This window comes from Orcinus orca, chromosome 3, assembly GCF_937001465.1.
Source record: "Orcinus orca chromosome 3, mOrcOrc1.1, whole genome shotgun sequence".
Classification (NCBI taxonomy): domain Eukaryota; kingdom Metazoa; phylum Chordata; class Mammalia; order Artiodactyla; family Delphinidae; genus Orcinus; species Orcinus orca.
In genome coordinates this window covers 7,097,773-7,113,164 of record NC_064561.1, presented here as the reverse complement: position 1 = coordinate 7,113,164, position 15,392 = coordinate 7,097,773, and the positions used below count along the sequence as shown (strand labels likewise).

Here is a 15,392-nt window from a genome sequence, read left to right as displayed (position 1 = left end):
GCAACCCACCAAAGTTTGAAGACTCCTAATGGCCCACATGAAGATGCTCAGACCAATTTTGGGTTGACTCCGCCCACATTCTCCAACCTGACCAATCAGAGCAGTCCACTCCCCAGACCAGGAGATTGGTTTGGTTATGACATGTGATCCTAGCTGGGCCAATGAAATTCAGTACTAGGACTTCTGGTGGAACCCTGGGGTGACCGGATATCTTTTTCCAAGTTGCTACTGAGTGGGAATAATGGATCTGTAGTGCCAGGAAGAATCTCTGCCACCCAAAGGGGAGCTTGATGAGATGAAAGCCCAGCTGAGCCAAGAGACAGAGTTAGATTCCTGGTGACACTGGAGCTTCTTGATCCAGGTATGCCTGAAGTTAACCCAACTCCTAGATCCCTAGATTTTCAGCTACGGGAGTCAATTCATTCCTAACCACTGCCCCCACAGCAGTTTGAGTTGTTTTTAAGTTGGACTTAATTTTTTTTCCTGGAACTTTCAACTAAACAAATCCTGATTAATACAGCCCCTACTCAATGCCAGGCATTGCACTAAACAGTTGACATGACCAGTCTCATTGAACCGTATGAGAGGGGAATAATTATGATTCCCGTTTAACTGGTGAGGAAACTGAGGCTCACAGATGTCAATCCATCTGCCCAAGATCATCAGAGCCAGAATTCCAACCCACGTCTCTCTGACCCCAAATCCTGCTTCTCTGACCATGAGGAACAGTTGCCAGGTTTGGAGATTTAGAGACAAGAGCTATGGTATGGTAGGGGGTGGGGAGCAGGGCAACAGCCAGTTGGCAAAGGCCTGGGCTGCCTGAGCTTGCTTTCTTTTATTATTATTTGTTTTAATTGAAGTATAGTTTATTTACAATGTTGTGTTTGTTTCAGATATACAGAAAAGTAATTCAGTTATACATGCATATATATCTTTTCTTTCCAGATTCTTTCCTCTTATAGGTTATTACAAAATATTGAGTATAGTTCCCTGTGCTATATAGTAGGTCCTTGTTGGTTATTTATTCTACATATAGTAGTGTGTATATGTTTATCCCAAACTCCTAATTTATCCCTTCCCCCCTCTGCTTGAGCTTTCTTCAAAGTGCTCCAAGGAGTTACGGGAGGGTCATGAGTGGGGAAGGACAGGAGGAAGCATGCACTGCAGTGTGTGCGTTGGGATCAATAAAAATAATAACAAAAAGTAATAACTATCAAACCACAATGAGATGCCACTTCACGCCCACCAGGATGACTGTAATCAAAAAGGACGGAAGGGACTTCACTGGTGGCACAGTGGTTAAGAATCCTCCTGCAGGGGACACGAGTTCAATCCCTGGTCCGGGAAGATCCCACATGCCACGGAGCAACTAAGCCCTTGCGCCACAACTACTGAGCCCGTGTGCCACAACTACTGAAGCCCGCATGCCTATAGCCTGTGCTGCACAAGAAGAGAAGCCACCGCAGTGAGAAGCCTGTGCACCGCAACAAAGAGGAGCCCTCGCTCCCCGCAACTAGAGAAAAGCCTGCGTGCAGCAACGAAGACCCAACACAGCCAAAAATAAATAAATAAATAATAAAATTTTAAAAGGATGGAAAATAACAAGTGTTAGCAGGATGTGGGGAAATCAGAACCCCTATATATTGCTGGTGGGAATGCAAAACAGGGCAATCACTTTGGAAAAGTTTGGCAGTTCCTCAAGACGTTCAGCAGAGAATTACCACATGACACCACAATTCCACTCCTAGATATATTCCCAATAGAAATAAAAATATATGTCCACATAAAAAAACCTGTATACAGGGACTTCCCTGGTGGTGCTGTGGATAAGACTCCACACTCCCAGTGCAGGGGGCCCAGGTTCGATCCCTGATCAGGAAACTAGATCGCACATGCATGCCACAACTAAGGAGCCCGCCTGCTGCAACTAAGACCCGGTGCAACCAAAAAACAAAACAAAACAACAACAACAACAAACCTGTACACAAAGGTTTATAGCATTTTTCAAGGTAGCCAAAAACAAAAGAAGAAAAAGAATAGAAACAAGCCAAGTGTCTGAGAATTCCTTGATGGTCCAGTGGTTAGGACTTCGTGCTTTCACTGCAGGGGCCTGGGTTCGATCCCTGGTCAGGAACTAAGATCTTACATGCTGCATGACATGGCCAAAAAAAAAAAAGTCTGACATTTATCAAGTGGTTAGCTCTGGGCCGAGCAATGTGTTAGCTCTTTACACCAATGATTGCCTTCATACTCCCAAGATCACTGTGAGAACGAAAAAGATTTCCATGACTTCATTTTACAGATGAGTAGACTGAGGTCAGAGAGGTTAAGTAAGTCACACAGCAAGATGGTGAACAGATATCACAGGCCTGATATTTGAGGTCCACCAGATCTGCCCTTGCCCCACCCCCAGCTTCACCTCCCACTCCTGCTCTTTCCTCCCCCTAAGCCATAACTCTGCCCTACTGACCTGATTTCTGTTTCTTTTACCCACACATTCTTTTCGGCCTCCACACTTTTGTTTTTGTTTTTGTTTTTGCGATATGCGGGCCTCTCCCGTTGCGGAGCACAGGCTCCGGATGCGCAGGCTCAACGGCCATGGCTCACAGGCCCAGCTGCTCCGCGGCACGTGGGATCTTCCCGGACCGGGGCACGAACCCGTGTCCCCTGCATCGGCAGACGGACTCTCAACCACTGCGCCACCAGGGAAGCCCAGCCTCCACACTTTTGCATGTGCTGATTCAATCTCTCTGCCCAGTTGTTCTTTCCCCTCCCCTCCCTATCTAGTCGGTGAAATGAATGTCTAAGTGTGAGGGGGAAGAGAGAGAGAGAGAGAGAGAGAGGAAGAGAGAGGAGGATCTGACTCCAAGTTTCCAAACCTCACTTGGAAGTGAGGGATGCAGGGAGGGGGGCACCAAGAGGGCTGCTTGGTGGGAAAGATCAGGGCCTGCCTCTTCTGCCTTCTGAGGACTTGGTCTGCCAACCATGTCTCCATCTTTTGGAGCCCTTGGCCTGGGTTTAACCCAAGCTGTATCTGGGGACATCTGTGCAGGAAGATGAGGTCAGATTTTCCCCTGGGCAGTTCACCAGGCCCGGAGTGAGCAGGGGAGAAAAGCATGGCTCTGCCCAATTTCTGCCCAGCACCTGGGGACAAGGTGATTCCCCCCCCCGCCCACGAAGCCCCTCACTCTCCCAACTCAAAGCCTCTTCTCGGAGCCTTTTAGAATTTTTAATAAGTACATTAATACAATAGTAGTATTCACTCATAAAAAGAAATGAAGTCCTGCTGCCTGCTACAACCTGGAAGAACCTCAAAACATTATGCTAAGTGAAAGAAGTCTGGTGCAAAAGGCCACATATTGTATGATTCCATTTATATGACGTATCCAGAATAGAGAAATCCATAGAGACAGAGTGCAGATCAGTGGTTGCCTCGGGCTGGGGGATGGCGATGGGGAACAACTGCTTAATGGGTGTGGGGTTTCCTTTTGGGGTGATGAAAATGTTTTGAAACTAGATAGAGGTGGTGGTTGAATACCATTGTGAATGTCCTCAATGCTACTGAATTGTTGCTTTAAGAGGATTAATTTTATGTTACGTGACTATCTCCTCCATTTTTTTTTTTTTTTTTTTTGGCTGCGCTGCGCAGCCTGCAGGATCTCAGTTCCCTAATCAGGGATTGAGCCCAGGCCACTGCGGTGAAAGCGCTGAGTCCGGACTTTCCTGGTGGCACGGTGGTTAACATCCGCCTACCAACGCAGGGGAAATGGGTTCAAGCCCTGATCCAGGAAGATGCCACATGCCTCAGAGCAACTAAGCCCATGCGCCACAACTACTGAGCCTGCGCTCTAGAGCCCACGAGCCACAACTACTGAGTCCACGTGCCACAACTACAGAAGCCCGCGTACCTAGAGCCCGTGCTCTGTGACAAGAGAAGCCACTGCAATGAAGAGTAGCCCCCGCTGGCTGCCACTACAGAAAGCCCACACACAGCAATGAAGACCCAACACAGCCAAAAATAAATTAACAAATAAATTTGTTAAAAAAACAAAAAGAAAAGCTCTGAGTCCTAACCACTAGACCACCAGGGAACTCCCTCAATTAAAAAAAAAAAAAAAAGGAAGTACAGTAAGCTAGGCCTTTGCTCATGCTGATTCCTCTTCCAGGAACACCCTTCCCTCTGCCTTCATGTTATTCTGACCTCAGCTCACTTCACCTCCACAAAGAGCCCTTGCCTGCTCTTGGATCTAAAATGGTCCCCAGGACTTCCCTGGTGGCGCAGTGGTTAAGAATCTGCCTGCCAATGCAGGGGACACAGGTTCGATCCCTGGTCCGGGAAGATCCCACATGCCGTGGAGCAACTAAGCCCATGTGCCACAAAGACTGAGCCTGCGCTCTAGGGCCCGTGAGCCACAACTACTGAGCCTGCGTGCTGCAACTACTGAAGCCTGCGCACCTAGAGCCTGTGCTCTGCAACAAGAGAAGCCACCGCAAGGAGAAGCCCGCGCACCACAACGAAGAGTAGTCCCCGCTCACCGCAATTAGAGAAAGCCCCCGCACAGCAACGAAGACCCAATGCAGCCAAAAATCAATATATAAGTAAATAAAATTTTAAAAATAAATAAATAATAAAAACATTAAAAAAAATAAAGTGGTCCCCATTCCGGGAATTCCCTGGTGGTCCAGTGCACACTTTCACTGCCAAGGGCGCAGGTTCAATCCCTGGTTGGGGCCCATAAGTTGCGCGGCCAAAAAAATAAAATAAAATAAATTCCCCATTCACTCCCGTAACACAACATTATATTTTATTTGTTTATAGTACATGTTACTATGTGGAATTCTCTTAATAACTTGTGTATGATTTTCTTTTGTCCCCCACAAAAACGTGAGCGTCTTATGGGCAGAGGACCATGGTGTTCTCATTTTTAGATGAGGAAATGGAGGTTCAGGGAAGTTTAGAAACTGAAAGTCGCCCTGCCACCTGTCTCCTCTGAAATCCATGCTCCTGGCACTGCAGCTAGAGATTTCAAGCTCAGATACTGTGAGAGGCCAGGCTGGCAATAGAAATGTCCAAAGCCTCCTGGTGCCGTGGCCTGGGAGCATATGTCTTCTCGAGGACCTCTCAGGCTGTAAAATTACCTTTTTTTAAAAAAATTTTAATTTAATTTAATTTATTTTTTTGGCTGTGTTGGGTCTTTGTTGCTGCCTGCAGGCTTTCTCTAGTTGCAGAGAGCAGGGGGCTACTCTTCGTTGTGGTGCGTGAGCTTCTCATTATGGTGACTTCTCTTGTTGCAGAGCACAGGCTCTAGGCACGCGGGCTTCAGTAGTTGTGGCGCATGGGCTTAGTTGCTCCGTGGCATGTGGGATCTTCCTGGACCAGGGAACAAGCCTGTGTCCCCTGCATTGGCAGGCGGATTCTTAACCACTGCGCCACCAGGGAAGTCCCTAATTTTTATTTTATATTGGAGCATAGTTGATTTACAATGTGGTGTTAGTTTCAGGTGTACAGCAAAGTTAATCAGTAATACATATACATAAATCTACTCTTTTTCAGATTCTTTTCCCATATAGGTTATTACAGAACACTGAGTAGAGTTCCCTGTGCTATACAGTAGGTCCTTGTTGATTATCTATTTTATATAGAGTAGTGTGTGTATGTTAATCCCAAACTCCTAGTTTATCCCTCCCCCCACCTTTTTTTTGGATTAATAAACTCTATTTTTTAGAGCAGTTTTAGGTTCACAGCAAATTGAGCAGAAAGTACAGAGATGTTCCATATACTCCCCGTGCCCCACTCCCAACCTCTCCCACTATGGACACCCCACACCACAGTAGTGTATTTAGTACCACTGATGAACCTACATGAACACATCATTATCACCCAAAGTCCATAGGTCCATAGTGGCTCCCCCACCCCCACCCCTTCCCCCTGGCACTTCGAGACTGCGAGGCATGCCAGGATCTTATTTTCCGGACCAGGGATTGAAACTGTGCCCCCTGCAGTGGAAGCACGGTCTTAACCACTGGACCACGCGGAGTCCCGAAAGTCCATAGATTTTTTACACTGAGGTTCACTCTCTGTGTTACACATTCTTTGGGTTTGGACAAATGTATAATGACATGTATCTACCATTACTGTATGATACAGAATAGTTTCACTGCCCTAAAAATCCCCTGTTCTCTGCCTATTCATCCCTCCCTCCTCCATAATCCCTCTCAACCACCGATCTTTTTACTGTCCCCATAGTTTTGCCTTTTCCAGAATGTCACATGGTTGGAACTATACATCATGTAGCCTTTTCACATTGGCTTCTTTCACTTGGGAATATGCATTTAAGCTTCCTTCATGTCTTTTCATGGCTTGATAGCTCATCTCTTTCTGAGCTAATAGTCCATTGTCTGGATGTACCAGTTTATTTATCCATTCACCTACTGAAGGACATCTTGGTGGCTTCCAAGTTTTGACAATTATGGAGAAAGCTGCTAGTAACATCCACGTGCAGGTTTTTGTGTGGACAACACTCTATTCTTGAGAAGCAAGTCTCGAAGTCCAGCTCCTTCCCTCAAGGAGGGGGGAACTTAGCTCTCCCCTTTAGAGGGAGTTTCCAAGAATTTTTGGACAAAGATTAAGGCCACCTAGGTGATTAATAAATATTTGGGAGGAGAAACTTTGAGGCTATGCGAATGTCGTCTTTCTCCTTAAAGTTTTACCCATTAATTTTCTCATTAATCAGTGGGTTCTACCTGCAACAATGACCACAGTGGTATTCTAACAGTGATTTTCTATTTTCATCATTCATTATACTTTTTTTTTTTTTTTGGCTACATCATGCAGCTTGTGGGATCTTAGTTCCCTGACCAGGGATCGAACTCGTTCCCCCTGCAGTAGAAGTGCAGAGTCCTAACCACTGGACTGCCAGGGAATCCCTCATTATACTTTTATTCATTGGAATTCTTCTGTCAGGAAGATTTGTTCCTTCTCCCTCAGTTTAAATAGATTCATTCATGTATTTAAATCGGCATGGATTTGTGGACATTTATTCTATTCTTTGGGTTATAATCCAATTCTATCGCTATTTATTTTGTTCAAATTGTTCCAGCTTTGGCCAGTGGGAGTTCTTTCAGACTGGCTCTGGTGTCTTTTTGGCATTTTTTTTTTTTAAAGCACTCTGTCTAGAAGATGCTCCAGGGTCCTTGTGCAGTTTCTCTGCCCCAGCCCTAGAAGTGGTCGTTTCTCCAAGAAGCCCTGGTTCCTCATACTGGAAAATGGTATTTAGAAACCAAGATCTGGGTGCTGAGTGTACTCATTGCTACTGGGGTGTCATTGCTCTGAGCCCTCGGCAGGCAGAGCTGGGAAATGTGTGTGTACTAACCCGTGTGTACACTCACATCCATATTTACTTTCATATCTAACTGTTAAAATAAACACTTCATAATGGTAACCCCATCCGGCACCACACTGCTTATTTGTAACTTCATTCTCCAACAGTATGAAAACTGGTTGTCAGTATCTACAACATATGTACTTATTTGTTCAGTGCTAGTACATAGCAGTTCCAGAATTAACCCGTACCCCTGTGAGAAACAAATATACCGATCAGACTAGTGTTTCTGTACCGTTCGGACAGATGTTTGAATGGGAAACCTTTGAGCCAAGTAACCGAATCTTGAGGTTGTGAGCCGGAGTTCGCCCTACGACCTCCAGTTTGAGACAACCCCCCACCATCCCCCCCACCCCACCCCGCCGAAACCATGAATGCTCTGGTCTCTGGCTGTGGGAAAGTTGTCAGTTCGCACCTCCCTGCAGCCACATTCATGCCTCAGGACTGGTCAGAGGGAGATGGAGAGGGGGGGAATGGGAAGTCCTGCTGCAGCCCTCTGCCTCTGGATGGGTGGAGGTGTGAGGGTACTGTGGGAGGCATTTTGCTCTTTCAGAGATGAGGATACAGCTCAGTGAGAGTGGGCACAGGTTGGGTGGGGCGGCCCCTATGGGTGAGGGCCCTGGCAGCAGAACCTGCCGGGCAGGTGTGCCGGCCCAGACATGCATCAGGCGGCGGGCTGTGGCAGGAGCTCGGAGGCCAGGGGTGCCCTTCCCCTGGGAAAGAGACCAGGCATGGCTGGGGGGCAGGGGGTGGAGGCAGGTTGGGGTGCTAGTGGTGCCTGGGGTTGATGGGCCCTGAGTTGAACCCCTTCCTAATTCCTCCTCTGGGATACAGTGGTGACCAATAGCACCTGAGCTAACATTGACTGAACTCTCACCTGTGTCTCACAGCTCTGTTCCACTCCTTCCTCCTCAACAGCATCCCTCGGAGTGGGAACTGTCGTTATCCATTTTACAAAAGAGGCCGCCAACGCTCAGAGTGGGTGTCACTTGCCCAGAGTCCTAGATTACAAAGTAGCTAAGCCCAGCTCCACACTCCAAGCTCTTAACCTTTACTCAGTGACTGGGCAGAGGGACAGACAGGGTCCCTGGCTTCCTGGAGCTGGGAGTCTAGGGCAGAGACCCACAGTATGCCAGATGAATAAGTAAACATTCAAGGTAATTTCAGATGGTGCCTACTGCCGTGTGAGCTTGGGGAGGAGGGGGACGCAGCAGGGAAGGCCTCTCTGTGGAGGTGACCGGCTGGAAGGGCTGGAAGAAGGGTGTTCCAGGCAGGCTGATCCCCAAGTGCCAAGGTCTTGAAGTGTGTGAGGAACTGGGGGGAAGTCAGTGGGGCTGGAAGGGAGTATGACAGAGGAATAGCAGAGATGTAAGGAGGAAAGACTGTGCAAGGCCTTGTGGGTTTTGAAGGCCTTGTAGTTGGGGTTTGGACTTGAACTCTGAGCCACATATGGAGCCATGGGAGGGTCTAGAGCAGGAGAGGGCTGTGATCTTGTGGGATCTTGTGTACGAGGTGGCATGAGTTGGGGGTGCTGGGCCTGAGACCCGTGGCAGGAAGAGCCCCCCTCCACCCTGCGGGGCCCGTGGGAGGTGAGATCGCCGCCTGGGAGGTGAGAAGCAGCCACTTTCCCACCCTGGGGTGTGGCTTCCCCTTTGCAGAATGGGGTCATTTATGGATCACATGATGTGTGCCAGGCATGGCCCCGCCGCGTCTGGGGAATCTTCAGGGCTCATCCCAGCGGGCTTGGTCGCGGGAGGCTGTGGAGCTCTGGCACCCAAACCTTAAGGCGCCCCCCCTTCGTGGGCCCCACTGGCTGCGCTGTCCCTGTGTGGGACCTGTCGGAGCAGGCAGGAGTGGTTGTATTTGGAGCCACAGAGATTCCCTAAGAGGCTACACGGGGATGCGACCCGGCCTGGGTGTCCCACGCGGTCCCTCCCCTGGGGGCACCCTTCCGATCCATCCCCAACCTCTGGCTCATGGTCTCTGGGACGCCCTCACCCCACCCGTGACCCGCAAAGCCTGAGGCAGCCAGTGCAAAGGGCACAGTCCTGGTGAAGGTCGTGGCAGCCAGGCCCAGCCCCCCTTCCCGGCTGTGGCCTCTGGTAGGAGGGAGCTTCCCAGCCTGGAGGCTCCTGGGAACTGGGGGTGTGGGCTGCGGGGCCAGCTGGGACTGGCCCGTCGGAGGAGCGGAGGCCTGGGAGAGACGTGGGAGAGGCACAGAGAAAGGCGGAGAAGCGACTGAGAGAGACACACACAGAGACGGGGAGAAACAGAGACGGAGAGACCCTGAGAGAACAGAAGAGAGACACACAGAAAGTGAGGGAGACAGTCATTCATTCATTCACTCAGCGGCTGCTTACTGGGCACAGGCTGTGTCCAGGCAGTGCCCACGACAGAACGCAAATTCCTACCCCTGTGGGGCTGACTGGTGGGGACACAGTCCAGAAACATGACAACCGAGTAAATCACGTTGTCGGAGTGATAAGGGTGAGAGAGACGGGGTGGGGGAAGCGGGAGAACCAGGGGGACTTACGAGCCAGATTCTCCTTATCTGGGGAGGAAAAGGTTCCCACCAGAATCTTGACCGCGCCTGCCCCTCCCCCATTCGCCCCAGACGGGGGGTGGGAGCGGGGAAATGGGGTGGGGCCTGAGCCCGGAGGCCGACGGGACCTAGCTGCTGGGGGGAGGGGATTGAGGCTACCGCTGCCGAAGACCCCTCCTAACCCGGGTTGCCAGGGTCCCTCCGCCGGTGGGACGTACTTGGGGTGCAGCCCAGGAGGTTCAGTTGGAAGGTAGGTGGAATACAGGGAGGGACCAGTGCCCAGAGGACAGAGAGGACCCCTTTACTTCGGTGGGCGGGGGGAGAGGCTGAAGAACCCTCCCCTTCTCATGTCTCCGGGTCCTCCCACCGCGACGGAGCGTCCCTGGGAGAGAAGCCCAGGCCCGGAGGGGGAAGCTGAGGGCTCGCCTGTGCCAGTCGCCACCAGGGCGCGTTCCGGTGCCGCGGCGGGTGGCACAGGCTGGCAGACAAGGGCTGGGAGCCCGGGCCCCAAGGGGAGGGGGCAACTGCTTGCGACCGCCGGCACTCGTCCTTGCGGGCCCGCCCCCTCGCCTGTCAGCTCCAGTCCCGCCCCCCGAACAGAGGCAGCTCACTCGGCTCCAGGCCGCTCGACTGCTGAGCGCACAACACCTGGGCACAGGGGTGAGTGTACAGCACCGGGTCCTTTCGCGCGCGGGGCTCGGCCTGGCCCAGAGGGTGTTGCCCTTGTCACTACCCTTGTCCCCTTGCTTGGGTTCCTCGGCCTTTCCCGAAGGCCTCGCGGGAGAGGAAAACCGGCGACTTCGGGACTGGATGCGGGACCCGGGATGGGGGTGTTTGTGGGGCGCCCGGAATCCCCTGGCCTCGCTCCCTCCCAGCCACGCCACTGCAAGTTTCACTACCTCACTCGTGCCTCCAGGCAAGACGAGGCGAGGCGGGCGGTGCACAGGGTGTGAGCCTCTGTGCAGTGTTCCCAGCAGAGCGAATGTAACCTGTATCTGCGTGTATCTGATGCCCCCTTCCCCCACAGCGTGGCTGAGTCCGTGACTCCCTGTGAGTCCGTATTTGCGCCTGGTTCCCTGTGTGCAGCTGAAGCTGTCTGGGGTGCATTTGTTTCTGCCATGTCCAACTAAGTCCGTTCCCCTCCCTAGGCCTTGGTTTTCTCATCTGTTAACTGGGACTCCCGTGATTGTGTAACTGTTTCTGCGTGGATGTGTTTGTGTGGGAGCGTGAAAACCTTTGTGCCTGCTTCTATGCAGGGTACTTTGAGCGTCAGCTTCCTCGTCTGTAAATTGGGGACGAGGGGATGATAGCATGCAGTCACAGGTGGGAGGTATTATTATACTTTAATGACATATATGCCCTTCTGCAAGAGTCTGTGAGATGTGGATCCTGTCTGCTGCCCTCAGGCTCTGTCGCTGCAAAATGCGTGGATGGGCTCAGCTTTCTCCCTGGGGTTTTGTGGCGGATGAAGGGGGGTTCGCAGAAAAAAGCCCTGTGTGCAGCGAGGTGTGAAGATTGTGGGGCTCTGGGTTCCAGGCTGGGTGTGGGTGGAGTTTGTGAAATTGTGGCCTGTGAGACTAGGCAGAAGATCCCGTCTGCGTGTGGCGGAATTTGTATATCTTTGCCTGTGTCTCTCTGTCCATGTGTGAATGGGCATTCGTGTTTCCCTGATGGGGTGTAACTGCGCATTTTGCCCTAGTTTGTGCCTATCTGTGCACATGTCCTTGTCGGTGTGTCACTGTATTTGTGTGTCCCTTTCTGTGTGTGGCTATTTCTGTCTGTTTATGATTAATATGCCTCTGGACATCCCTGCTTGTGTGTGAATTATTAGTGTACCTTTCCTGTGGGACTTGTGTTACCCTGTCCCCTTGTGATGTTATTTGTGTGTCTTTGTGTCGGCCTGTCTCCATGGACACCCCCCTGCCATCCCAAACTCCCTCTGGGCCCCGTAGTGCGTGTGGGGTAGGGAGTAGGGGGTTAGGGCCCCCTTCGCAGGTGAGGCCCCGCCCGTGCCCGCCTCCGCAGGCCGCGGGGATGGTGCGCGCCAGGCCTGACATTGCACCCAACCTCTCTGCAGTCTTGGGGCGGGCAGCCCATGGAGCCGGGGCTGCTGCGGCCAGCGCCAGTGAGCGAGGTCATCGTCCTGCATTACAACTACACCGGGAAGCTCCGCGGTGCGCGCTACCAGCCCGGCGCGGGGCTGCGCGCCGACGCCGTCGTGTGTCTGGCCGTGTGCGCGCTCATCGTACTCGAGAACTTGGCCGTGCTGATCGTGCTCGGACGCCACCCGCGCTTCCATGCGCCCATGTTCCTGCTCCTGGGTAGCCTCACGCTGTCCGACCTGTTGGCGGGCGCCGCCTATGCAGCCAACATCCTGTTGTCGGGGCCCCTCACGCTGCGCCTGTCTCCCGCGCTCTGGTTCGCTCGTGAGGGTGGCGTCTTCGTGGCGCTCGCCGCGTCCGTGCTGAGCCTCTTGGCCATCGCTCTCGAGCGCCTCCTCACCATGGAGCGCCGGGGACCCGGACCCGCTCCCGCAGCTCGTCGGGGGCGCACGCTGGCGCTGGCGGCCGCGGCCTGGGGCGTGTCGCTGCTCCTCGGGCTACTGCCCGCGCTCGGCTGGAATTGTCTCGGCCATCTGGACGCCTGCTCCACGGTCCTGCCGCTCTATGCTAAGGCCTACGTGCTCTTCTGCGTGCTCGCCTTTGTTGGCATCCTGGCTGCCATCTGCGCACTCTACGCGCGGATCTACTGCCAAGTGCGCTCCAAAGCGCGGCGCCTGGGGGCCCACCCCGGGGCTGGCGAGGGCGCCTCGACCCGCGCACGCCACACGCCGCGCTCGTTGGCTCTGTTGCGCACGCTCAGCGTGGTGCTCCTGGCCTTCGTGGCTTGTTGGGGACCACTCTTCCTGCTGCTCTTGCTGGACGTGGCGTGCCCGGCGCGCGCCTGCCCTGTGCTCCTGCAGGCGGACCCCTTCCTGGGCCTGGCCATGGCCAACTCGCTTCTGAACCCCATCATCTACACGTTCACCAACCGCGACATGCGCCAAGCGCTCCTGCGCCTTCTCTGCTGCGGCCGCCGCTGGTGCAGCCTAGGCCCGGGTGCCTCCCAGCCGTCGGGGAGCCCCCCTGGGGCTTCGGGCGGCCTGCAGCGCTGGCTGCCTCCTGGCCTGGATGGCAGCTCCAGCCACTCCGAGCGCTCGTCACCCCAGCGGGACAGGCTGGACACCAGCGGCTCGACAGGCAGCCCTGGCGCGCTCACAGCCGCCTGGACCCTGGTACCCCCTCCAGCCGCAGACTGACGCCCTTTGGTCCGCCACTGGCCTCCCTAAGAGCTCTTTCGCAGACTTTCTTGCTAAATTAAGGAATTTATAGTAAAAGCAGCTGAAGATGGTGGAGGCAGAAAAGACGCAGGGGAATGTATTTTATTGACGCTAAACCCCACAGCAATGAAGAAAACAGACAAAAATCCCTTCCCTTGTGGGATGGATGTTCTGGTGGCGGACATAGACAACGGAATGAAGAGGTATGGAGATAATTCCAGTGACAATATAGTGATGCGATGGTGGTCAGGGGATGCCTCTCTGCAGAGGTGGTAACATGTGACGTGAGATGGACTGTCCTGGGAACTTCTGAAGGAAGATCATTTCAGGGTGGGGCTGCAAAGGCCCTGAGCCTAGAATATGCCTGTGTGTTCTCTGAAAAGCACATATGTCAATGTGGCTGGAGCGGAGGATGGAGAGGGAGAGTGGGAGGAAACAAAGGCAGGGGAATAATGGGACAGATGGGGCAGGCATTTAGGAGCCCAGGGGAGGACTTTCTTTTGCTCTGAGTGAAGTGGGTTCATGGAGCGTTCTAGGCAGAGGAGGGACTTAATCTGGCTCACGTGTTTACAGATGCCTCTGGTCTCTGTGGAGGGTGAAGCTAGGAGAACAAGGTGATGGTGACTGCACTGGCCTAGGGGAGTGATGATAAGGAATCAGACTGTGTGGATTCTCCATGGATTTGGGAGGTATTGGACGGAATTCCGGAGGAAATTGGGTGTGGGGGAGAAAGGAGTCAAGGACAGCTCTTCACTCGAGAGGAGAGACCAAAGACAGGGCACCCTAAAAGTTTACTTTAGGAGACTCAGCCAATTCCTATCTGAAACAAGATTTCTTTGAATGTGGTGTCAGATTCTTCATAAAGAATAAAAATACAATCGAATAATAAAAGTGATTACAGTTTATTGTGCCTGGATAGTCGCCCCATAGTGCTAGGCCCAGGACAGGCCTTTTTCTCACCCTTACTGCAACCTTTCAAGGTAGGTTTCCTCACCCCCATTTGACAGACGAGGAAACTCCAAGAACAAAGTACCTTGTCCCAGTGTCTGAGCCAGGATACAAGACCAGGTGGTCCAGGCTCCAAGGTCCGAGGAGGCGCAGGCTTGATGTCTGGTCCCTCTGGAGGGGTCTGTTAAGGCCAAGCAGACACTCCCTCCTTCAAGGGTCTACATTTTCGGCCAGGGGCGATCCTAGGGCCCCGTTTGTGCCCATAAAAGGCTCCAGGAGCGGAGGCCGCGTCTGCCAGCTGTCCCTGGCCCCCAGGTGTCCCCAGGCGTATTCCTAACCTCTGTGCGGAGGGGCTGGCGGGAGAGGGGTGGGGTGGGTGTGGGGAAAGGATTGGGGGCTTCGGGCTCAGATTGCGGCACGCCACCTGCCGGGAAACATCGGAACTGCAGGCAGCCATAAGTAAAGATCGCGGTGTGTTTTGGGGCGTGGAGCGGGGGCTGACCCCTGCAGACCGTACGCACGGGGAAACAACCTACTTCCTGGAACACAAACACACTCAAACCTGGGGTCGCCTCCCAGGGCACTTCGAGAACTGGACCCAATCTCCCACCTGGCCTGGTTCCCCTATCCCCAGGCTCCCGTTATCTTCCGGGGCAACCTGAGACACCCCACCCCATTGTTCAGTTGTGTGATAGTGTGATGGCAGACGAGTTATTCACTTGTTCACATCTTACAAAATTCAAAAAGCACCAGTTCCCCCTCCTGGATGCATACACTATTGGAAAACTTCCAGAGCTATTCTGTGGATAAATCAGCTGAAATGTAAATACACCTCTCTCGTTTTACACTTTAGCACTGCTCTCCACCTTGCTTTGATCACTTAATAGTATATCTTGGAAATTGTTGCACATCTAGATTTTGTACTGTGTTAATTGGCTCTGGCTGCCATAACAAATACCATAGTCTAGGTGGCTTAAACAGCCAAAATTTATTTCTCACAGTTCTGGAGGCTGGAAGTCCAAGATCAAGGTGTCAGCATGGTTGGGTTCTGGTGAGTGCTCTCTTCCTGGCTTGTAGACAGCTGCCTTCTCCTGTGTCCTCACATGGTGGAGAAAGAGAGCAAGCTCTCTGGTGTCTCCTCTGATAAGGGCACTCATGCCATCACGAGGGCCCCACCCTCAAGTCCTCATCTAAACCTAAT

At 52.6% G+C, this 15,392-nt stretch overlaps 1 protein-coding gene across 3 annotated transcripts; it reads left to right on the top strand.

The window, feature by feature from the left end:
- Nucleotides 1–211: 211 nt before the first annotated feature.
- Nucleotides 212–14,134, top strand: S1PR5 (sphingosine-1-phosphate receptor 5). Of its 3 annotated transcripts, none has more exons than XM_033401077.2 (2): nucleotides 212–361; nucleotides 12,002–14,134. In XM_033401077.2, exon 2 carries the CDS (start codon nucleotides 12,020–12,022, stop codon nucleotides 13,220–13,222), a length of 1,203 nt encoding a protein of 400 aa, XP_033256968.1. In that variant the 5' UTR covers nucleotides 212–361; nucleotides 12,002–12,019; the 3' UTR covers nucleotides 13,223–14,134. The 3 variants fall into 3 exon arrangements, with proteins under 3 accessions (XP_033256968.1, XP_004277408.1, XP_033256969.1); XM_004277360.4 differs by lacking the exon at nucleotides 212–361 and adding an exon at nucleotides 8,693–10,174; XM_033401078.2 differs by lacking the exon at nucleotides 212–361 and adding an exon at nucleotides 8,694–10,584.
- Nucleotides 14,135–15,392: the final 1,258 nt, after the last annotated feature.

Coding starts and splice junctions, on each gene's coding strand:
- S1PR5 (XM_033401077.2), top strand. CDS start 12,020: ATGGAGCCGGGGCTGCTGCGGCCAGCGCCAGTGAGCGAGGTCATCGTC.